Here is a 25,548-nt window from a genome sequence, read left to right as displayed (position 1 = left end):
TGATGGAGTATGAAAATACTTTAACAAGCAGTGCCATCATAACATAGGAAATACTGGGGGGAAGAAAAGTTCCTAAAATAGAACAACCAGAAATAATTTTTTTCCTCACTTCTTTTTAGTCTATTGTTAGGTGAAACCTCTTCAGGCCTACTATGCTCATTGCACTATTTTCATAAAATTCTTGCCATTCTTGGTTTTTGGTGCTGGCAAGCTTTCTTTTGCAGAGTCCTTTTCAGCCCTTGAGCACTTCCTACCCATGGTGAACTCCAGCAGCTCCTGTTACACCACCTGCTTCACTCACAGGTCATACCCTGAATTTTCACTCACATCACTGGGAAGAGGTAATGTCTCCTGGTTGTAAGTCAGAAGAAATATGATAAAAAATATCTCCAAGGAAAAAAATGACAGGGGAATTCTTCCTGCTTTTTACACTCATTTTCTAGCACAAAACAAGAGATAGCCTTGTAAAGGACTGATATTTGAAAGGTCATGGAGCTTGGGAACTGAAATATAATCTAAAACTAACACAGACGTAGTAGCCATTACTTTCAGCCACTTTCAGACATACAGACTAATAGTGAACTTGCTTAAACTCAAGACTAAGAGAATCAAGACTTGCTAAACCACATCAGCCCAAGGAACAATACCCACTATGAGCCTGATTCAAAGTCACAGAAGCTGAGAATCTGTTAAATGTTAAAGCTTATTTAACTTCATAGTTCATTATAATGTGGTACAGTATGTATAGGATGAAACATAAAACTTAACAGGCAACAATGTAAGTTTCAACCTATTTCTATAGAAATAATACAAGTAATGTGATTGCATTCTATTACAACTGGTATGAAAATAAACTTTCAAACAAGCTTTTTTAATCTTTAAATGCAAATCTGCCAGGTTAAGTGGAAATTTAAAAATAGAACAAATAATGATGAAGTCTTACCATGTGCAACAATAGAGCACACCATTTAAGTTTAGTACTAGATGAAAGCTCTAATCCTTTTGCCCTCTTTCCTCACAACCTGTTTAGAAGTTATTTTTCACATGTGTGTATATGTCAATCTGAATAGAAATTTTTATGAGTACTTGAGTTATCATGAGAGTTCCACCTTCAAATAGAAATTGGTTGAAAAAGCTCAAAATTTTCAAAATTTTGATTGAAAATCTCTCTGAGATCTAAATGAAGTAAAATCAAATCTGCAAGTATCTGTGGCAGTCAGGATTTGCCACAATACTGTACACAGCATTCTTTACTGTATTTTAAGAACTTCTCTTCTTCCTACCTGGATATTGCCTGAAAAATCCTTTTGCACTTCCAAAGTACTGCCAGATGAGAGATGGGTCACGATCAAAGTTATCAACAAACACCTTATTTAAAGATTCTGACCAATAAACTCCATTTACAATGGCTGGATCTGGAAAAAAAAATAGAGAATATACACACACAATTAAAAGTGGTTTTATCTAAGTAGAATCCCATGAACTCTAACATCTTCAGCTTATTCAATACCCAAAAATCTATTGACTGAAAACTGTTGCAAAATTATTTCAGTTTCCTTTGTCAAATAAGTGATCCAAAATAAATAATTCACTTAAAGAACAGAAGTATGGCTCAAATAGAGCAGATAAACCTGGTACTACTTTTTGGGTAATTTAAAATTGCTCTTTAGAGCATCTGTCTTGAAACACCACATTGCTTGTTCTGGAGAAAATAAATAAGTCAATCTAATTTAGATTATTTACTCAATGTACCTTCCCTAAATGCATGGAATGTCTTGTGGCAACACTTCATTTTTTGAAACATTAAATTTGGTAATGTTTGAAAGTTTTCATGTTGGAACAGAAAGTGAAATACCTTTTATTTCACACTTGAATTATGATATGCATAAAAACACAACATCTCATGACAAATACCACTAGTCGTTATTTGGCAAACATTGAACCCACATTCCACAACAGTTACCCAATCAGGTTTTATTTCCATAGAAAAAGAACTACAAAACAAATCTTTGATGCTAAAACTGTTCTGTTTAAGACATCCCCATCTATCAATCCCTAAAACCCCAGACTGCACAAGTAAGTTTTTAAGCTGCAGATTTGGTTCAATAGTGGGAAATGAGAAATCAATGAACATGTCTTAGAAAGTTACTGGATTTCAAACCATGAATTTTGAAAGGTGAGTAACAATTAAGATAGAGGATATTCTCTGTTCAACCTTATGTGAAGTCAGCAGAATAGAAAGGAAAAAACAGAACTGAAATCACAGATGTATTCTTTAATTTGCAAAAGTGTGCATACATGAATACACAGTAACATTTGCTCAAGCATTTGAAATAAAGCAGTCATTAGATTGCAAAATAATGTCACTGTACTGATTTCAGAAGACTGCTTCAAATGTGATTTTAATGGAGTGGAAAAAAGGAAAATTGTTATCTTCCCCTGCATTTATCAAGAAAAACAGCAGAAAAATGCAGAAATGTCTCAGCTACACAAGTTTGCATGTTGCTTTCACATAAATATTTAGGTTTATATATAGATGAAATGATGAAAAAGTAGGTCAACAAAACAGATATTTTTAAATCACGTGGAGTGTAGTTACTTGTTTTTCTAAAGGATGAAATATACACTTAAAATCTGCCTCGCCAGACACGCATCAAACAAACTGATCTCACTGGCCCAAGGGCACTACTCCAGTCCTGCCTGGCTGGCAAAACCCATTGTCCAGTCATTTCCCAATTTGTAGTTACCCCAGTAATGAGCTGTAACCAAAACATCACAAATCAGCTCTCAAGACAGAACTCTATCATTGGTCTGTAAAAATATTCTCCTATGTCAGCATTCCAAAATATCAACCACAATATTGTTCAGCATTCAGACATTACCTGAGATGTGAAGCACTAAAAAGAGTTCTATTCCTCAGCCCACAGGAACTTCCCAGTACCAGTTCAAACACTCATATTCTGATTCTGCTCCTATGTTTCATTTCTAGTGGAGTATTCAAATCACTAAAAATTGCAAGATGCACTGTTGACTCAGCATCACAATCCTGAGATAAGGCAATAGTTTAATTCATCTTTGAAAAGAGCAACCAAATTCAGAGGGTTGGTTTTGGGTTTTGTTCTTTCACTTTTCCTGGTGTTGCTAGAAAAGTCTGTTTAGAGGAAAAGACAAGGCACCACTTCTCAGGTCTCTAGAGAGCTGTAGGCTCATTATATGCCCTTCAGTCATCAGGATTAGTGAAAAGCCAAAAAAATCAAACAGAATAATTTTATATTAATTTATATTCAAAATAACCTTCAGTGCTCTTTAGCAACTTAAATTTGGATGTCATTCCAATACTGCCCATTGTACCTTGATATTTTACAGTTCTATCTATTCATTGGCTATCTCCTATCCTGGAATCCTCAGGGCCTAATTTCTAATGTCCTTTCCTAATGAATCTGAGCTCTAATGCCACCCTCTGCCTCCCAACCCAATGACAATTTTCTTTGAATTCTATAGGCATTCCAGTTCCATAGGGTCATGGCACAACTTTAGTCATTCACCTCCTAAGTTCTGAAGTCCTTCCAGTAATATATAAAATATATTTTTGTATATAAAATATAAAAATATAAATCACTTTTTAAAAATCATATTGAAATATCTATGGATATTTGGAATGACCTTTTTTAGACCATCTGTGAAGAGCCACTTAACATGTTTATATATTCATATTACAGATGTTAGAGAACTCCATGGAAATAAAATCAGGAAATTTTCCCTGAACGAGACTGGTGGAGTCTATATTCTGCATTAGGCTGACAACACTAATCATCCTACTGCTGATCACTCTAAACATTAATCCAATGACTGAAACTAATAGGTTTATTTTTTTAGCTGGAAGGAGCACAAAGCAGGCACTTTAAATAAGAGGGCACAATTAAAATGTGACCTATGTTCACTGTGTTCCTTCAAAAATGAAAGCTGATGACAATTCCCTGCCTTCCCACACCCTGCATGGCTGTTCTTTTAACAATATATCCAGTTATGTTTTAGGCACCAACCACTTTAATAAAAGAAGTAAATAGGGCTACAATCAGTTTGATCCCTGTAATACAAGGAAAAGTGGTGTGGGGACAAATGTAGGCACAGCACAAAACAGCAGACCTGGAAATCCTGGAAATCTCTACTGCCTGCTGCACCTTCAGGCAGAAGGATTTCACACTGGAGCTCTTTGTTCTGAACTTTAAGATGCTGCTGTGTGGGTGCATCTCTGTCCACATGCACCACCCCAAATACAATTGCATTTCTGACCACATGTTCTCATTAAAATTTACACTGTCATCATCTAATAACCTGTATGTTAAACTAGTTCTGGGCAATTTCTAATTACACTAAACTGTTTAAATTCCCCCAGTGCTTCATTTAGAAACAGTATCCTTAAGTTTTTCAATTACTGGAGAACATCATCTGCATCCCTCAGATAGTTAAATGTCAATAGTGGTAAATTAATCTGTGTGAATATTCAGAAATTTGGTGAGGGAGAAAAAAAAAATAAAAGGTAAAGCTTAAAATAAATGCAAAATCATTAATGTAATGTTATGGGGCTCAAAGATGATAAATGTAAATAGCTTTCACCACAGTTCTTGAAATATAATTTCTGCTTTACTTCCTGGAAGATAAAATATAATTAAAATATTCCCTTTCCCTTGTCTTTTAGATGAGTTGGTTTGCAATTATATGGGATTTTTCTCCACCATTGTTTGTGCAGTTGTTACCTGTTTTTACTGACATTTAACATAAAACCAACCTCCAGGAAAATAGGTAGAGTGACACGAAACTGAAATGAGATTTCCAAAGAACAGTACAAATGCGTGTTGTAATTAAGTGGCTGTCACAGATCCTGCTGGCCCAAAAAGGACTGAAGTCTCAAAAAAGGCAAGGAAGGTGCACAAGCTAAATATGTGCAACAGCCAAAGGTAATGACTTTTTTTTTATGTTCACATAAAAGTATCTAGATTATGCTAAATCTATAGAACAAAACTAATACCTACACAACCCATTCTGCATTTCAATCATTGCAATGTGTTTTACAGAAAATAAGGGAAACCACTGAGGAACTCAGTAACTATGAAGAAAGTGTGAAATGCTTTTCTTTCTTGCTGTACTCTGCTTTATTATCAAGAAAAAAGTTACTGATGATCCTTAGTCTTTTCCCTTAATTCTATTCCTTTTGTGATATAATCATTACTTTCTCCTGGAAAGCTGTCAGAGGTGCTGACATTAAAAATGATCTTCCCTCCTGTAATGCCTGAGAGCCTCGAGGGCAGCCCTAAACTGCAGAACAGTTCTCTCATACCAAGAAGCAAAACAAGCACAGCCTATGGGTCCAGGCACTGGAAAAGGAATGCAAAATCCAGCACTCTTTCTGGCTCAGAGATAGCAACAATATTAGCTTAGTTTTTATGACATTGACAACATATTTAGTCTGGTTTTATTTTAAAGAATAACAAAATCACATACTTTGCTGGGACATATAACAACAATCCAATAATTACACTGTTCAACACTAATATGAATGCTTTTCAGGGTGGTCCAGCATATTCAAGAGCTGGGGCTGGATGCCAGTTTTGGCAACTGCCTTCACTTTTTTCTCTCTCTTCCCCTCTGTCTGACTCCAGGGTAATGTGGATGCATCAGCTCACAGATCAAAGCATCTGGCCATCTGTAGACATAAAAGAAGGTGTTTGTCCATTTTGCTTCATGTGCTGGGAACTGTTCACCAATGTCAGAAATCACATTCCCGCCTTGCAAGAATATGGGATGGTAAAGACTTCAAGTACGTGACTGTATAAAGGCATAGCAGTAGGCATTTAGTGCCTTCATCTTCCAACATTTCCCTAATAACTTTACCCTTCTCCTTTGAAGTGGCAGCAGAAGAACTGGAGTATGGCCAGATGTGTTTATTTTTATGTTGAGTTTCATGAGTGCTTTTGGGTGATGCTTTGTATTGTTTTATGGTGTGGGAGGGACAGTGTTCTTTTTTTTTGGTTTGGGGGGGGTTGTAATTTTTTATTTAATTAACAAGATGGACTGAGATTCAACTTTAGCTCATTTGAAAGCAGAATTACAGCTGCAATGTTCTCACTAACAGTATTCTGGGACAGAGATTCATTGCTGTCTTCTAAGGGCTTGCCATTTCATGAGTTATAGAAAATTTCCTGCAGCAAATCAGTGGAGATTTGAGCCCACTTCACCCATTTGGTACTGGCCTGGCTGGACTTCACTTAACTTCTTAGATGTAACAGCTAAAGGCAATCAGTGTGGAGAGTGACCAGAGGGCAGTTTAGAGTAAGCTCTGGAAACAGTACATAGGCACCATCTATGAAAACAGAATATTATCTTCTGCTTTAAAGGAGAAACTCAGAGCAGAAGTCAAGGGCATCCCAGGACAAAGTTAAAAGATGCAGCTTTAATAGAGCTTGTGTCTCAGAAGCCAAGGTATTTGAGGCAGTTAGACCTGTCTCTGACATGCTCCTAATAGATGGGATTGTCCACCCAGCAATTGCTTTGAGCTGAGAGCTAAAGTGCAAACCCAGTAATCCTGACAGATATATTAATTCATGTTACTGCAGATAGGATACTTCTGTATTTTCAGTGAAACATGCTCATTTCCACAATTCCCCATGATACAAATTGAGGACTGTGAAAAATGAAAGGATAGTAAGAAAACAGCACAGCACAGAACTCTAAGAAGGCATAATGTAAAGAGAAAGGATGAACAAGATAGAAAACCACTGATAGAAAGGGTTTTCCAAGTGGAAAACAGAAAACAAATTCTGAGAACACAGGAATTAAGCAAATTGAACAGAGGCCTTATATCCACTGTATTTTCACCACAGAAGCAAAATTAGCCATGAATACTGCAAATAAAAGGAGCCAGTTCTAACACATGGCAAGAAGAAACTTCTGCACAGTCTGATAGAAGAGTAACTATCAGCAGCCAGGAAATTCAAACCTCTGGCAAATGGCAGACCAGGAAAAGTGTCCCAATGAGCAATAGAGGAAGCCACTGGAACACACTGCAAATCAGGGGAAAAGAAAGCAAATGTGACTGCTGTTAAATCCAGCCAGCCATGCTGTAAAATATTTAATGCACAACATACCAAAAGGGACAATTTTATCAGCGCTATTGTCAAAGTGATGTATGACAAAGGCAAGGCACAGTCTTGGAAATAAAAGTCATCCTTACAGAAATTTCTCAGGAGCAGATCCATCCACCAGTCTTTACAAAAGCCATTTTAAAGACAAGACCATGCAAACCTGTTAATTAGCACTAAAATGTCCCATTCCTATTGCACAGACATTCAGAGACACGGAGTTACAGAAGCAGGCTGCCTTAACAGCACAGCACGGTGCAGTTGGGACCAACAAATAATGCTTTGAAGGAGGTTCCAAAGTCAGCCTGTGTTTATCAACACATCATGCTTCTTGCAGGCAGTAAATGGAGGCATGAGAACCTTCAGAGAGAAATGTTTTAGCAAGTAAAATGCATCACTGTTGTACTGGGCTATAATAAATTAAATCACTACTGCTCCATTCCTGGGAGCATCAACAGAGTATGAATGTGCAAGTGTTGGATATAACAGCACACTTATCTACCACAGCAAGTCACCATCTCTTATCCTCTCAAATCAACAGGCCCTTACTTCTCTTGTGTTTTATAATCCTTGTGTAGCCCCTCCTTGCACAAAAGACTGCTTGCAAAATCTGAGTAAGATGGAAGTTTTACTCATACAATATATGAAAATGTTCAGCTGGTCCTAAAGCTTCTGAAGATAGCATTAAAAACAATGAGCAGATGTACAAATGTATCTTGGGATGAGCACATTGCAAAATCTGTTATGTATTCTTAAACACTATTTACTCCTTCAGGAATGTGCCAAATAAAAGCTGTAAGACACCTAAATAAACAAAGTATAGTGTAAAAATGTCTTTGTAAGTTTTTAGCCAAACAATATTTTGAAACAGTTTATATTCCAGACAAGCATTCTAATGCTTAACCAGAAGAGCAAGCCGCCTTCCTCTTCACACAACACATACCCTAGAAAAAGCAAAGGGTCTGTGTAATGTGGCAGCATGGAGAAACAAATTATTACAGGATTCTAAAACAGTAGACAAAATGAATATGTATATTTAGATAAACTACTATTTTTCTTTGTCAAATGTCAATCTTCTTCGCTACATAGTAAAGTTACAGTTTTAGTCTGCCAGACAACCATTTAATTAATGCATATTCACTCCTAAAGGTTTTCAGACACCCATTATTATTGTCACTTTCTTGTCCTTAAAAGCAACAAGGAAGTAGGGGTGGCATCATGATTGACAGAGGTGTGTCAGGTCAAAAAGCTTCTTAATATTGTACCTGAGATAGTGTTCAGTAACAAACAGTCACTGGCTCACATTTGTCAAAGGAAAAAGCCCAATGCTGAGTAACTAAGCAACAGCTGCTGGATCAGGAGTGGGAGAGACTGGGGCTTTCTAGAGGAAATACTTTATGTTTCCATGTAGCCTGGATCTGACATCTAGTTGCCATGGTGATGAGGATGTATTAGAAACACACAGATTAGATCCACAGCCAGAGACAGACTAGAACACAGCAAAGATAAAGCACAGTACACATCTTGCCTGGCCATGCCAACATTTCCAAAAGGCTTGCTGTTAAAGACAGAGGCTTGAGAGAAAAAAAAATTAAAAAAAAAAATAAATCTGTGAAGCTAAAGCCCTTTTCAAGAACAAAGCAGCAGCCTGAGTAAATTCTGGGAATCAGATTTGAGGCAGAATTTAAACAAAACCAGATGGAAGAAGCAGAGAAGTCTGTGCATCTCTGTCCAACAGGCAACAAGAGTTAAAACAAAGAAATATGGGAAGATAGGACATTCTCTGAAACTTTGATTAAATCTGATGAACTAAGAAAACTCCTTTTAAATTAAACCATGCCCAGTGTTAGGAAGACAGTGCAAACACTGTCCTAGAGACCTTAAAATGTGAAGACAAACAATCCAGGTGAAAGATTACAAAATATAAATACGGTGCTCCAGGACAGTATGTGACCATAAATATTTAAATAACAACTCCGGGATGCTGAATGTTCAGAACCAAAGTCCATAAAATCATATACGACAGTGACAGACAAGATTTTATTTCTTAATTTCACACCTTACAGGAAAACGGTTTTGCATATGTGCTAGCTGCAGATTATAATCTTTCTGCATCACTTGAGAAATGATTTTTTTGGTTCTAATATTCCAGAAAATAGGTAATCTCAATTTTGGCAGCCAGTTGGAAGGCATTGATAGGAAAGTATGACTGAATGATATTCATAGCTCTTTTTAAGTATCAAATTGAAAAAACCTCAATCAAAAAATGGTTGTGGTTCATCACATTTCAATATCTTCTCGAGAAGGCTCTATTACATGCAGCAGATTTTTTTTCTTATGCAAGCAAAACTTTTGATTAGAGTCTGCATTTATTGACTTATAGTGCATAAACTCATCTTTTAACATGCGGTGAGCAGCATGCAATGGAAATGCCATTTGACACAGGTAATATTCTTTACCAGTCTCTAAACTGTTCAAGCAAAACTTAAAGAATATTTGTGAAGTCTAAGTCCAAGATCTCCTTTTGCAATGTTTTCAGCATTCAAGAAGTAAATACAGTATGCAGAAAAACACAGGCTACACCTGTAGTCTTTTGTACTAAAGATATTGAGATCAGAATTATTCACAGTTGCATTCTATTCATATTGTTTGCAAATAATTTTAAAAGTATTGGTGATTGTAAATGTAGAAAGAGGTGAAGGATGGAAAGAGATAAAGGTTTTAATTTAAAAGATGGCAGGTTCAGACTAGAGATAAGGATGAAATTTTTTACGATGAAGTTGGTGAGGCACTGGAACAGGTTACTCAGAGTTGCTTGGTGTCCCCTCCCTGCTCAGGCTCTGAGCACCACGATTGAGGTGAAGATGTCCCTGCTCCATGAAGAAGAATTAGAGTAGATGATATTTTTAATTGTAAAGAATTAGAGTAGATGACCTCTCTTCCAACCCAAACTACTACACAATCTACAATCCACAAAGCAATAAAAGAGCACACAAACAATTGATTGCAAACTTTCCACAGCAGAAATAACAATAATCCCAACAGAAAGCTTTTAAACAAAGGTTTAAGTCACATGATAAAATCTATACTTTCAACAGCAAGTGAAATGATAGATGACAGAGGCAAAGGGAGGCACAAAAGACAGTGCACATTTGCTGCTAAGAATCATGTCATGAGCAAAGCTGTAAGACAAAGAGATAAAGCCTCTTTCTGCAAAACAGTATTGCAACCTTGTAAAAAAAAAAAAACATGGAAAGAAATTGAATTGTGAAAATGTGAGCAATTATAAGAATTGAATTTAAATCTGTAGGAAAATATTGATAGTCATCTTGTCCTCAAAATAAATGAAGTCCAAATATACCTTAAGAGCTGTAAGATACTTTTTAATAACTTTTTTTTATAAATCCATATTTACACAGCGTGGTCATGGCTACAGAGTCAAATGGTTGTTAATATTTGAATGTGTTTTAAATCCATTGACATGGAATTAGTATTAGTGTGCCATTAATTTAAGGAAAAATGAATTTAGACTATTGTTACTGAAGACTTCTTTATCTTTTTACTAATTATTGAACTTTAAAGTGTATTTTACAGTCATGAAACAGTTTTAAAAAACATGGATTTTACAGCTTGATTTACACAGTTTGAGACTCTCAGCAACATATTGTGTGCCTTATGTTTGTTAGTTGAGTTGACATAAACCATATCTCCTGTTGACAGAAACGCTTGAAAATATTCATGGACTTCTGCATCCATCACTGAAAAACTCTGCAGTTATGGAAAGCACTGATAAAATTGCTTCCTGTACTTCAAAAACTCCAGAACAGCAGCTCTATCACAGTATCAGGATGAGAAGAACAGACGGAAGACACTTAAAACAGATTCTCTAAATTAAAATTTATATTATTGCTTTTAGTTTTCAAAGTAGCAGATTAACTTCAGACTGTATGATTGATCATCAAATTTTATTTTCTAGCTTGATTCTTTCTACTCTGTCACTAAAGACAAAGCAATATCTTACATAAAGGCTTCTACTTCATTATCTAAATATATCTGGATAGATACCTGATAATCTGTAATCCAGTGGAATATTTTTCTTTTGGGCTTTGTTTTGTTTGGTTTGGTTTTTTTCTTCTTTATTCTCAATCAAAAAAAGGATTTGGAGAAAATAATTTTTCACAAAATTATTGACCATGCACAAACTGTTCTCCAGCTGTCTTAAAAAAAGATCTTTCCTGTAACATACGTGTAATTCCTAACTCAGCAGAGAACCAGGCCTGACAATGTAAAAATGCAGAAGTAATTTACTGAGGCATAGTTATGAGGAACCTGGAAGTTTATGATAGTTGAGATTTTATAAACCAACCAACCACTGGGCTGCTGGTAGGTATTTGCCAAAGACAGCCAATCTGATAAAAAAATCCTCCCCAGTGCCAAAACTGCAACTAGCAGAATGCATGGATCACAGTCTAATGCCAGGGTAGGAAAGAGGGAGTTCTTATCAAGGACAGGGTTTTGGACATTAATTACAATTATATTTAAGCCATATTACTCAGTTGCTCCCCTCTATAATATATTACAGTAAAGAATAGAGATTTAATTACAAAATTCACAAAAACATGACAGTGAACTCAAAATATAATTCTAAATCACCTGGCAGTACATGTGTACATGTGTACACTACACATAGTGGTAGACATGATGAAATGTCAGAAATAGTTCTAGGTAAATTATAAGAAATGTATTCAGTATAAATCATGTCAACATTAAAAAGAAATCAGCGTAAGCACTGGGCTAAAAGTTCATCTTTCTTCCTGAGTTTAAAATGTATTCATACAAGGAAAAACTGAAACACTGTTCATTATTACAAGCCCCATCCTCCAGTATAATGAAAACTGGAGAGCAACTTCCCAGACCCAACACTTTTGGGGAAATTTTATGCTTTATTTTGACATATCATTATTAGATTCACTAATTGATTTTAACATATTTTCCTCTCCCTGCAGAGAGCACACATCCTCCCTGAAGCAGAGCTAATGCCTTTTAGGTAAGGTGGTTATCGGTATCGAGTTTCTCTAAGGAGAAAATGCACCTGAATAACCCCCTGCACATGTCCAGACACTGGTATTTCAATTCAGCTGCAGCAACGAGGGAAAACAGGAAGGGACCAAGAAAGCCATGGATGAAAGACAGTTATTGCTGTAGACTTCACAAGTTAATATGGTCCTTTCATGCATTGCCCACTACATCTCACTTTTCCACACACCAGTCAACATTTCACCATGGGCACTTCAAAGACATCAATTCTTTTCACAGAGTTCCACGGCAGGAGTGGACGTTTCTGTGTTCAGACTAATTTGAACAGACATCACTGTAAATCATCCTGGGAAGAAAAGTTTCCAAAACTGAGTCTGTTCAGAACAAGCCTATTCATTTGTAACAGCATGGTGCTGCTGTGTGTGCACCTCTGAATGGCATTTAAGAGTTCATGTGATATTCACCCCAGGGCTTTACTAGGAGTAAAGGGCAAAAAGCCCAAGCTAAAAGATGCAGATGTCAGTTCCACAGAATTCTGAAGCACAGACTTCAATCTCCCCACACGGAGCACAGTAGCTGAGCACGCGCTGGATTTCAGGACCATGAAAATGTAACTCTGTGTGTGTGACACTGGCACTTGGGGCTATGCTGAAGAGACCAAAGTGCTGAGCCAGCTCTGAAATGCTTCAATAGTCACAGAGCTTAAAGTGAGAAGCTGTGCCTCGGGCTATACAATGGAATCTCACTGGAAACAAACTCTGGGAAAGCAGGCAAGCACTAAAATACTGGTTACAATATCATCCTGGCTCTCAGAAGTGATCTGTGTGCTGTACAAACAGCAGGCAGTGCAGAGCTGTGATCTGACTGTCTCTGCATAGGCAGGAAAACAGACATTACTCTTGTACTACAGCTTAAATTAAAATTCTTCTGATGCAGAACTTGACAGCTTAGCTGCAGAACCATGGTCACAAAACTATCTTGTGTCCATAATATTTCCTGTAATACTTCAGTGAATCACACTGGATATGTCAACATCCTTTGATGTGAGAACAGACTGCATCACTCTCCACCACACAGGATATATATATACACACACATATAGATATATATAAATATGTATTTTCATATATGTCTATATACATGTGTCTTTTCCTCAGACATCCACTGGTGAGGAAAACAAAAATACACTTAAGACAATTAAGAATATTTAAAATTGGAAAATCTGGGGGTTTTATCCAGTAGTTAAGTTTGGACTCTTTTCTCAATGACTTTTAATAAATACAACAAATTCAGTGGATAACTAAGTCTTGCAAAGCCATAGAATGCATTTAATTGCACTGTCAGCTGTGTTAATGGGATGAAGGTTTATCCTCTAGGAAGTGTTTCTCCATTATAAAACTAAGCAAGTAAAACAAGATTAAATATTCAGTAAACTAGAAATGACAACAAAGGAAAAACCTCCCATTACTTTAAATCAACTTATACAAGCCTACTTCCCTTTTATTGCAAAGATAAATTGTTTTACTTTGTTCTTTGGTTTTTTTAAGGCAAAATCAAGCATACTTCTCAATATGCATCTGATTTGATCCAAATAAAGAAATTATCCTTTCTCCAATCTACCTCTATTGGCACATGTCTGCCTCCTCCACCATATCTCAGAGATACTGTCCAGGGCTGCTAGATAGGTTCACAGATGGCCACCCTTGCCTTACTTCTGTCAAAATACCCCATGAGGAAAGTCAAAGTTGGCTTATTCTGCAAGAAATTTTTATTTTTAAAAACATTTAGAAATGTTGTCTTCAGGTGTGCAATATTTTAGTCCAAAATTTCAATCTTAGACCAAATATGGAGGCAGAGATATTGTAAGATTTTATGAAATATAAGGGGGTTAGAAAAGAATAATTTTATACATGAAAAAGCTCTCAGGCACAGGAGTCTCTCTTTAGTTCTAAATTTCTTACTGTGAAGAAACTGTTACACTGAGAAATAGAGTTTAAAAGGCAAAGAGAAGTGCTTGCATCCTGGTATTTTTGAATCATTGAAGAGAACCTGGGCTCTTCACCTTTCTAGAAATGTAACACTTACCTTGTCATATAAACAAAGACCATCTGTAAAACCAGAAGTTGTTTTCAGTTAATATTGAGACAATGTATTTCCTCATGTGTTTCCTAGATTTTATGCAAAGCTACTATAAGTGGATGTGATCATGCTGTGTGTCACCTCTGGTACTGTACTATGCTAGGCTTTGCTTTTCAACAGGTGCCATAACCTAGAACTGCCTGAGCATGTGTCACCAAGACACACTGACCCACACCTTGGCTTTGCTTTTCATCTACATTCCTCTGAAAACCACATTTATCCAAATATTCATAAGCCTCTTCCATGGAAAAACTGCTGAGTGAAAACTCAATAGCAGAAAATATGTCATGGCTGTCCACAAGTAGGGGTAAATATGAGGTGACAGATTTAGGGGAAAAAACCAAAAACTGGAGTAGGCTCTTTATCCCAGATACAACACGTATTTTGGACAAAGAATACGGGATCTTGGCTATCTATATTCTCATAATAACAAAAGGTAAAATGCTACTCTATTTTTCTTTTATACACTGTCAACATCTGCAAGATCAGTTTTGAATCTACTTTTATCATTTCCTTGTGTACATATAAATCCATTATAGAATTTTACTCTCCCCAGTGGCAATCATACTGCCATGCTCCCGTGGATGGCTGCCAGAAAGCCTAGCCCACATTCCAAGTGTTACTTTTTAATTATATGTCACATTCTTAGATTCTTCTAAATATACTACTGCCATCTCAGAAAGCAATAAATCAAATGCTGAAACCATACAAACTTTAAATTATTCATAATTTTTTCATTATTACTAATGTCTTCTACAATAGCTTTTTAAAATAGACTGATTGATATATAGAAAGTTGTATCTGAGTATCTTAGGAATGTGTAGCTGTGGAAGTCTAACATGCGAGGTATGTCCCAGACAGCAGCACCTCCCAGATCATTTACATTCTACATTAACAGGAAGACATAAAAAATAAGACCTATGAGAACTCATTTGGTGCCTCTATGTAACCCATGTAAATTTTTTTAATAAAAGAGCTCAGCAGCTAAATGAGACAGTGCCCTATACACACCTGGACTCTGCCTTTGCATTGTCCAAACTGCATTCAGACTGATCCTGTCTTCCAAATATTAAACTTTCCTTCTAACATGAAAAACATACCTTCATTCTTCCCTTCTTTTTCCTCTATGAATATTTTTATAAGACTAATTCACTGAGAACATCTTCTCTGCTTTCAATCAGAAATCTATACACAGTTGATAATTGCCAAATTTGTGGATGGAAGAGGTACTGCTTGCTAAGATAGTTATCGCAAAATGTCTTAATTAATTAATTATTCATTGTTTAAAAAGATACTGCCTTGCAGATCCTGTGGCTGTGGGCAATGAGACCATGGGCAATGAGCACAATTTGCATTCAAAGAGTAGAAACAGAATGCAGAGACAGATTTAGATTCCCAAAGTATGCTTAAGCATTTCTAAAACAAAACATTATAACGAGCAGTTTCTTCAAAAAAATGAAGGAGACCAGGAGAATGTTGTGCAGTTTAAAAGGACCATCATCTTTCCTGCAAAACATCCTAAAGGTGGTCTCTGCATCCCCTGTGGATCCCCGTGGGCTGCAGGGCACAGCTGCTTTACCAAGGTCCTCACCTGCAGAGGAACCTCAGCTCTGGCACCTGAAACACCTCCTGCCCCTCCTTCTCCACAGACCTTGGTGTCTCCATGTTGTTTCCCTCACACGTTCTCACCTCCTCCTCTCCTCTGACTAGGAGAAAAACTGAGACTTAGTTTTGATTTTCTTCTTAAACAAGTCACCACAGAGGCATCACCAGCCTCTCTCATTGGCCCCACCTTGGCCAGCAGCATGTCCAACTTCAGAGCCATCAGGGCTTGGCTCTGCTGGACATGGTGGAAGCTTTCAGCAGCTCCTCACAGGAGCCACTGCTGTGGCCCCCTGCTACCAAAAACCAGGACGTGCAAAACCAATACAGCATTCTAAGATATGGAGAAAGCAGGGAACGAGGGTGTGTGCAAAGAGGGAAATGAAAAGTATAAAAGCACATCAATAACCAGATCAGCTCTTTGTATTTTACAATGATGATAAAGAGCACTGTAAATGCAAAGTAGCGATTCTTTGTTAAATTAATTCATTTATCTTTCCTTCTATGTTTTATGTGTATGAACTCCATACTCCATACTCCAAGATGCCACTAGTGTATACTTACAAATTAGGTTGACATACTTTTTTTTTTAGCTCTCTTTTCAAAATCATAAATGTAATGAAATTTGGTATTGCTCTCTATTTTCAGATTCCAAACATGGTGTCCTTAAAATAGGAATTATCTAATCCTGTTGTTACCATCAGCATCTTAAAGCTTTTCTATGAAGAGGCTGAAAGAGCCAGAAGATATATGAAGAATAGCAATATGTTTATGTGCCAAGATTTTTAAGCCAATCTCATTTAGTGCCCACTTTAGGGACTGTGAACTTCAGTGATTCTACAGCTGGGCAAGATCACTGTGATGATGGAAGCTGACCAGGCCAAAACTTTCCCAAGGCTTAACTGAGCCCACTGTAGTGCAATTTGCAAAATAATGGAACCTGAATTCAGCCATGGGATTTTTACAATCTTTGGCAACCAGATTATAGAGCCTGGTAATAGTAATTAACTACAAAACAACTAATTAAGCCTTTAATCATCTCTTGAATAAGCTAAATGAACTGAGCTCCTGTGGTCTCAGTCCATAGCACATTTGTCAATTCTTTGATGAGTCCTGTGACACTTCTCTGAACCTACTGCAAATTATCAATATGTGTACAACTAAAAAAAACAAAATGAAGGAAAAAGTTTAGAATTAGCTTACAAATATGGATCTTTTTTTTCCTACGTTTACTCAAAAGCCCTGTGTTTAACTATTCTGTATCACACTTGTTTTCAGCTTTTTTGTGTTTTTCTGTTTTCAGCTGTGAGTTCTGGCTGTGGTTCTCCATAGTAATTCAATAAAATAAAACATAACCTGGAAATGAACAACAGGCCCTTTATAGAGAAACGGTATTCTGCAGACACTTGGTTGTAAACCTATCAATATCTACTGCTTTTACCCTCAGGTTAGGACTAAATTAACTTGTTATCACCTCTCTGCATTACAGAACTGGGGAACAAAAAAATTAAGTATATAGATCTCTTCTTGGTAAGAGGACCATTTCCAAACATTGACAGGCTCCAAACAAGATTATTATGTCCATGTGCAAGGAAAATTCTAATAACAAACCATATTTCTGCAGTTGGAATACATTTAAGTGATTAAAAAATGTTTTTTTCTCTGCAGCTGCATAAAGTGACAATTTTGGATGGTCTGGATTACACAAAGTAGAAACAGGAATCATCACAGAACCCTATCTTCCCCATCTCTACAGAAAATGTAGAGATATGTTTGAGAAGCCAAACCAAGATGTAGCAAGCCCTTTGGCTTTGGCCTTTAAGTAACCAGCATATAAAATGCATTCAATACATAGCAGTAGCACCCATCACATACCTGAGGGTTCTTTAGTTCTACTGTTCTCACTAACTACTCAGGATAATTTCCTTCTCCAGAAAAGCACAGTTGCCTGACCTCTATATTCCCTCCTTTTCTTTTTCCTCCTTAGCAATTCTGGAACGAATTAATTTATAGACAGGCTTGATTAAATAAATATTAGCACTTGCACAAAAAAAGTCATTCGGTATCTTTACAAGCTTTAAGCATTTTCCAAGTCTTTTAAAAATATCCTGCAGTAATCATTTCACAACCTTTCAAATACTCTCTAGGAAGATTTATTTTTCATCCCTAGCTTAAGACTTTATTGTAGGAGTTTTGGCTTCTCAGGATCCTCAAGTCAGAATCCTAACTTTGAAAAGGAGCTGCCATATCCGCTGCTTGTGTTACCAGACCAACTTATCTGAACTAATTCGCCTTATTACACAATATCCTTGCCTGAATTACCACAATTGCTAACCTGGAATGCATTAAGAGGAAAGCATTTAATGTCCTTTTAGATGTCTTTTAGTATAGTTAAAACACAGAAGAGAAACCAGATAATGAGATTAGGCAGCTTCCTACAGACCAATGACAAATATACTGTAGATATTGTTAGGAAACTTCGGTGCCTTCCTTCTTGAGTTTTCTTTTATTATTGGCTTGAGAAAAATAAATAGATAGGTGCTGCACAAGCACTGCAAAAATACAAATTCCTGCTGTCTGATTAAAGGGAAGTGGCAAAAGGAAAATGAGTAAATGAATATCTGAGTTTTTTTACATTCCAAATTTCTAGATCCAAGTCCATCACTTCTAATACCTAATGTTGCTGTTTGCTAGTACAATGTGTTATCCAGCACTTATGTCAAATAGGGGAGTAGAAATTATTCCTTCTAAATATTACCTACAAACTCAGAGCAGAGTTTTTGTACAGAGCCAGAATAACACATATACTGCTACAAATATTCTCAGAAATTTATGATTAGATTTATGATAGTATAAATCTAATAAAGTATTCCCTTCCACCTATCCTGTATCTTTCAAAGATAGTGATAGATCTCAACGAAGATAGAATAAAACTGGTGACAATGTAAGCTCTGTTCAAATAATTTGAAGATTCTGGAAAGTAATTCACTAGAGTAAACATATTTTGCCATAGTCTATGGCAGAACTCATGCAAGCCTCATGTGCAAATAATTACCCTCATTAAACTGCTAAATTTCCACAAAACAAAAGATATTACATAACTGTCATACTTAAAACATTCTTCCATAGAAAATTTCAGTATTATTGCCAACTGGAAAACACAGATAATACACAGTTAATCAACAGCTTCATTTTTAAGCAAGGGTGTGCTTTTGTTTGGCCAGTGGAATGATGAAATAAAGCAGCCTTTTCTTACCCTTATTGTACATATTGGTGGGGACTTGGACATCACTCAGACTGATGTTCACAGGCAAGTTGTTGAAGTGGTCGTTTGGCACCAGAATGAACTCCTTCCCCAGCTCCAGATAGTTTCCTTCTTCGTCTCGTTCATTGATGAGCACAGCATTGAAATATTCATACTGCAACAGAAACCCACATTCTCTATTCAGAACGCACATTCAGCATAAAAATGAGGTTTGAACAGTTTAATGCATATGTCAATCCACTGATCAACATCTCCAGCTACAAGAGTAGAACAAGAATTTTTTTTCTTTTCTCAGATTCCCTCTATACTCTTCATACAGGTACATTTATGAAAACAGATTTGTCAATACATCTCAAGAAAACCCCAGATTGTTTCAGTTCTCTGGCTGCCCTGAAAATACTACGGACAGTCCAAGAAAATCTCTAATCATAAACAATATATGTACTATTTTTAATACAAGGCTTTCTAAATTTAAATATTTTTCTGGATGATTACTTAATTATGATCTCTGTTTACCTTATTTCCACCAGATCAAGAGCTGCTGTCAGTGTTGAACTTAGTCCCTGACAAACTAAAAGTGTTTTTACTTCACAGGAGTATTAACTACAGCTGTAGATGTGTACTCAATGTGTACAGACTGACATCTCCTAAAATTATTTGCTTTATACTGAATTTTAGAAATGCACATCATAGCTGGCCTTGTAAATTATGTGTACTTTAATATGGACATATAAACTTAACAGTGACTTATTTTGAACAAGGAATTGTTGTCTGCCTGTTAAAGATTCCTGAAAACTATTTGGCCTATTTTGTACAGAAATACAACCAGATAAGCAAAAGCAATTTAGATGAAATTATTGATATCTTTATGACCTAGTTTAACCAGAAATTTTACTAAGCCTTGAAAGCAGCAAACAGTACAAACTACTTTTTAACCTCTTAAATACCTTAACCATTGGCAACAATTTGTGATGTGCTTCCTAACTGGAGGAGGTCAAAGTTTAGTGCCTTTGAAGAATCACATTAATCTGAGTCCTTGCCCCAATATCCATTTGAGAGTAAATGCATATAATATTTAAACATAAATCTAAGTTTATTTGAGGATAAAGTATTCTGTGCTGGAATATGCAGCAATATACTGTTCTTCTTGAACTGAACTTAAGGTACATATCATGGAATCATTTCTACAGAAATTCATATACAGACTCAGTAATTTCAAGAAGTAAATTTTATTTGCCCGTTGCTTTTATAATACTTTTTTAAAAATGGACAAATTTCAAATAAGGATGTCAGAATATACTTGAAATCAACTCTCAAAAAGCATTATTTAATTTTATTCAGTGTAGGCAACCTCCTTCATCAAGTTCTGTAAGTGGCAAGGCTAGCCAACCACTAAAAAAAAAAAGAAAGAAACCACTTATTTTATAATAGCAGATATTTAGGACTGATTGTTTCTTCAGTTGATTTAGTATTCATTGATTTATTAGTCTGAGTCTGTATTTTCTCTTCTCAAATCTACCATAAATAATATGATTTATTTTGGGTTTTTTTAAAAGCAAATTGCAGCATGAAGTAGTCCTTATGTTATTGCAGATTATTAATATTTTTCAGTTTAGTTTTGGGGTTTATTCTGTTTGATCTGGGTGGGGGGTGGTGTTGGCTTTGGCTTGTTGAGGGTTTTTTTGCAAGTGAGAAGCCTACAGAAATAGGACATTTAAGACAGTCCTGCAAGTTGTAAGGACTGAACATCAGGTAATGCATGCAGCTCAAAAATACTACTGAAAAAGATGAGCATTTAAGCAGAGCTGTTATACAATGGCTTCTTTTGGGCTCTTCCTTTCCAAGGAAATTATTTAGTGTGACAGCTGAAAGGTGATAGAAAGAATATTAAAAATTGAAGAAAAAATATTAAAGTAAATCCATCTGGCATTCTGACACTGCATTTGAGATAAAACCCGAGGGAAAGAGGATAAAGTCCTGTTTGCTGACAACACAAATACTCTACCTGAGCTCTTAGAGAAAATTACTTCAATTTAATCTTGTCAATGGAGGTCAGTCTTTGATACAACCTTACCTAGGTGAGTTCTGAGTGCAGACAATATAACACACCAGACAGTTATTAGTCTAATAAATAACAAGATAATTATCCAGGTTAGGAGCAGACTCAGCTCTACTGTGACTTGTCCAACAGATGAGTTTACTCCAACCTTACCTAGAGACCTGCAGGTGAACGAGGAAATCTCCTTCATGCCAGCTGTTATATGAATCATTAGAATTAAAAATCAACTTTTAGACCTTTGTGCATTTAGATTTGCTCAAGTAAATACATTGGGGTTGTTTTTTTTTGCTTGTACATTCCTTCGCAGTATCTGCATCATTCTGCATGTTTGATCTGACATTTTGAAAGCCCACCCTGTATCATAATAATAAGACAAGGTAAATAGGAATCTCAGTTTTCAGTTTTATCGCTGTAAAGTTTTCCTAGTGCAAGCCAGTATAATGGGATCAGTGCCCAGAAGAACAAGCACTGGACCATTCTGCCCCAGCAGGGAGCTGACCAAATTTAAGACACCCCAAATAATCCTGTTGCTGACAGTCTGCAGAACTCTGGGCTGCTCTGCCATACCCTGTAAGCACAGGAGACTGAGTCTTATGGGGCTCTTACAGAACTGATCACAAAATTGCTTTATAGCATCATTCCTGCTGACAGGCAAAAGCAAGTTTGTTTCAGAACAAAAGATACCTTCAGCCACAATTAAAAAAGATGTGCTGTATGATTAGTTAGATATAAAAGATGAATGTTAATAATGACAAAAATTAATTTATTCAAAATATATAATAGAAAAATCAGGGAAGTGTAAAAGTTTGTGGCCTGCAATGAGAACCACAGGGGTAGGTAGGCTAGAGGTGAGAACTGATCTGCAAGGTAAGAAGGAAACTTCTTCAAAGTTCTCTGTTCCAACTTAACCATCTATTTTGGCACAATGTCTCAGCTAAACAAGCACCTTGATAACAAAGGATACTTGTCTGAAACAAAACTTCAGTAATTTAGATGCAGTTTTGAAAAGTATTGCAGACATCTCACATAATTCCCATGTGGTACAAGACTGATACTGCCTTTTACATTTATCATTCTGTAAATAGATATCCAGTGATGCTTAAATATTTTTATCAAGTATTTGTTAATGTAAACAGAATATTTATTTAAACATAAATGTTTACTATTCAACTTAAAATATACATTATAATGCAAACTGCCTTTGTAACTTTGAGAGTATTTGGCACATAAGAATAAACAAGTATCAGTTTTTATCATTATATTTTAAAATGAAGTATTTTGGTTTTTAACAGCATGAAAGAATGCAAGCCACAATTTTAGTTTGCTATATTTTTTTTTTCTAAACTATAGAAATTATTTTTACCAAGACAGCAACAGGAGTGTAATTCACAGAGCAATGAGGACCAGAAAGGTGTCAATGGGAATGATTTGCACTAATGAGCCAGCATTAGAACAATATTTGGATTACACTGATAATTCTTAACTGCTCAAGAACCATTTTCAATGTTTCTGTAACTGCAGCTCATCTAAAGAGAAAGTTAAATGTGTCTGAAAGATGAAATTATGGAAAGTTTACGGCATTTGCATTGAGCCTCAAAATGCTAGAGCATCAGAGAAAATGAATTAGTAGCAAATAACATGGAAAATTAAGTGGAAAGAAAATCTACTATGGAATAGTACAGAAGGTTAGAAATGCACAATATTTGAAACATCTATGACAGTTGCAGCAAAATAGCTATTATCATCAGAGTTGAAACAAAAAAGACAAAAAGTTATTTGCTGAAGACTGACAAATAAGAGACATCTCTAAGGAGAACAGAAAGGTGCATGGTATGTGAAAAGCACAATGAGGAAAGTTATCTACTCTGAGGGAGGCTGTCCTACTGAGAACACATTAGAGACAGTGGTCCCCATTCTGGTACTCAAATTAAAGAGGCAAACATCTGAATGCATACCTCTTTCTAAGGCTCAAACAAATCTCTTCTGGCAGTTGTCCAGTAAGGAGAATCTATGTTTTCAAGCATATGATTAAAGATCTTGAATTCAATAACTTGGTCTATTTAGCAAGTATAAAAGGTCATAAAAGCATAATGCACATTTCAATAAAAACTTTTGAATTTTAAAAAGCTTTTATGTTTGAGAAAGCAGCATCTTGTTCTAAGAGACTATAATTTCCAATTATTCTCTGAAGATTCCTCCTTGCTCCTCTGTAGGAACATCCAGCACTTTTCCCCCTCTTTTTTATGTCTTTATTCAGCAGCAAGGCTCAAAAAACACCTTGGATTTGAAAAGTTGTCATCAGTCCTACTTTAATTATGGAAGTAGTACAGAAACATTACTTGCATCCTTGAAAAAATAACTGATCTGTTTTCTACACAATCAAATTAAGATGACCTTCCCCCAGGCTATACATTCCTTCCCAATATGATTACCCTATTAAAATTGCCATAAAAGAGCGTAAATAAGTAATATTTCATTATAGTATAAAATCTATTATAGCAGAAAATTGAAAAGACATCAAGTTCTCAGACTTGTAAGGATTAACTGAACATAAAAAGTTATTATGATGGCTATTCTACATCATCCAGTAAAAAACATCACTTTAGGTTACAAGTTTCAGAAGAAGCCTCCTTTTCCTTTACAGATAAATAACTTCAAAACTATTTACTTTTACATGCAAAAGCTCTTAAGAGTCTCTTCTTTGTCACAAGACTGAACAAAAACTCTTTGGAGAGTAAAATTTAGTAAATAAAACAAGGAAGGAGAAAACACTTATGTTACAGGCTTTTAGTTTGATATTTTGGTCACCTTGACAAGCCTTACTGGATATCTATCATTTTTGTTAGGTCTAGAAGAACAAATATTCAGAGCATTCATTTTCATACACTTAAGAAACCTCCAAACCTCTTTCTGCTAAAGACCAAAACAAATCCCTACTCTGGTGACATCAGAATTTTTCCCTTCTCCCAGTGTGTGTAAGTTAAAAAGATTCCAGTTGCATTCTGAGTTCTGAGCCAGAGATCATGATCCTAGAGACTCAGCAAACCATGGAATAAATTTAATGAAAATTTCTAGAGCGACGTTAAACAAGATTTTCGTGATTTAAGGGAATCATCTTGCAACCAGAGCACAATAATTGTAGAGTCTGTGCATTAGTGGAGGTTGAGCATTTCAAACACACAAAATGACCCTCAGTCCCAGAGAGCCTGTGGTCCAGTCAATGAACAGGCAAAGCCTGCAGCCCAGTTACTGTCGAGCACTGGGAAAGGGTGAAAGGGCAAAAATCCCCAGCCTGGCAAATCTATCCCCATGGTAGTGTGGCCCTGTGCTGAGGTTTATCATCTCTTGCAGACACTGCTGTGTGAGCAGGACAGGAACACTTTGGGGCTGGGGCAGCCCCTTCTCAGCTCCCTCCTGCTCTTCCACTGGGCCCCCTAGGCAGAGCTCCCTGGGCTCTGCATTCAGCTGAGGATGCTGAACTCCCATTCCTGATGGACATGGACACGGACATGGGCTCTACACTTACTCCTTCCAGTTCAGAAACAGACTGAGAGAAGTGGCTCAATTTCCTTTCTAATAAACATGAGAGGTTTGATGGGCTTTATCTAAACAATACTTTGGAAGCAGCAGCAATTAGCCTAAGACTTGTCCCTCCCAAAGGACAAACTGTACAAGATCAAAGAAAACAAGGGAAGACTAACAGGTACTTCTGAGGGCTTAAGGATGTTAAAACATTTTTGAACACACTTATATCAAGTTTGTAATTACTTCCATCCTGCAGCAGGGTTGATCCTCCCTTTTCAAACTAGGAAAACCAAGATAAAGCATTACACAGTAAGCCATGTTTTGATTCATAATATTTTCAGAGCATTGAAAACCTTCACTATGTCTCATTTTATTTTTAGGTTAGAAGTAGCATTGCACTGATATAGGTGTGGCCTATATACAGATGCAGGACACTTAGAGCAAAACACATGCCAACAGGTTGTCAGGATGTCTTCTAAATTCCACTAACTCAAATATTCCCCAAACCAGTTTTATGGGGCTGATCTTTTTAAACAAATTATACCATATGTCTATCATTACAGATGCAAAAAAACTGCAAGATTTAAATTCATTTTAATACCATTTTTATTACTAGCTAGAACCACAGGATTTCTTCATTTCTCTTGAAAGCCCTACAGCTAATACCAAGCTAATGAACAAGCAGGATCAACAACTTCTGCAAAATAATTCTTTAAAAGAGAAGAGAAAAATGCCAGACTTGCTTTAAAATCAATGCACTAATATATATATATATATAATAA

The 25,548-nt window shown here is 36.2% G+C and overlaps 1 protein-coding gene across 5 annotated transcripts in view; it reads right to left on the bottom strand.

The window, feature by feature from the left end:
- The window catches only part of CACNA2D3 (calcium voltage-gated channel auxiliary subunit alpha2delta 3), a 385,680-nt gene that overhangs the window by 211,490 nt on the left and 148,642 nt on the right, over window positions 1-25,548 (bottom strand). For all 5 annotated transcript variants that reach the window (XR_001523933.2, XM_015641179.3, XM_015641181.3 and 2 more), the window contains 2 exons: window positions 19,174-19,336; window positions 1,284-1,415 (listed from right to left, as the gene is read on the bottom strand). Coding sequence is in view for 4 of the 5 variants with exons in the window: in XM_015641179.3 (XP_015496665.1) it covers window positions 1,284-1,415; window positions 19,174-19,336 (295 nt within the window). In the remaining variant the exon portion in view is untranslated. The remainder of the gene's footprint in view (window positions 1-1,283; window positions 1,416-19,173; window positions 19,337-25,548) is intronic.

Source organism: Parus major, chromosome 12, assembly GCF_001522545.3.
Source record: "Parus major isolate Abel chromosome 12, Parus_major1.1, whole genome shotgun sequence".
NCBI classification, from domain to species: Eukaryota; Metazoa; Chordata; class Aves; order Passeriformes; family Paridae; genus Parus; species Parus major.
The sequence above is the reverse complement of the archived record's forward strand: the minus strand, read 5'-3'. Positions and strand labels throughout refer to the sequence as shown.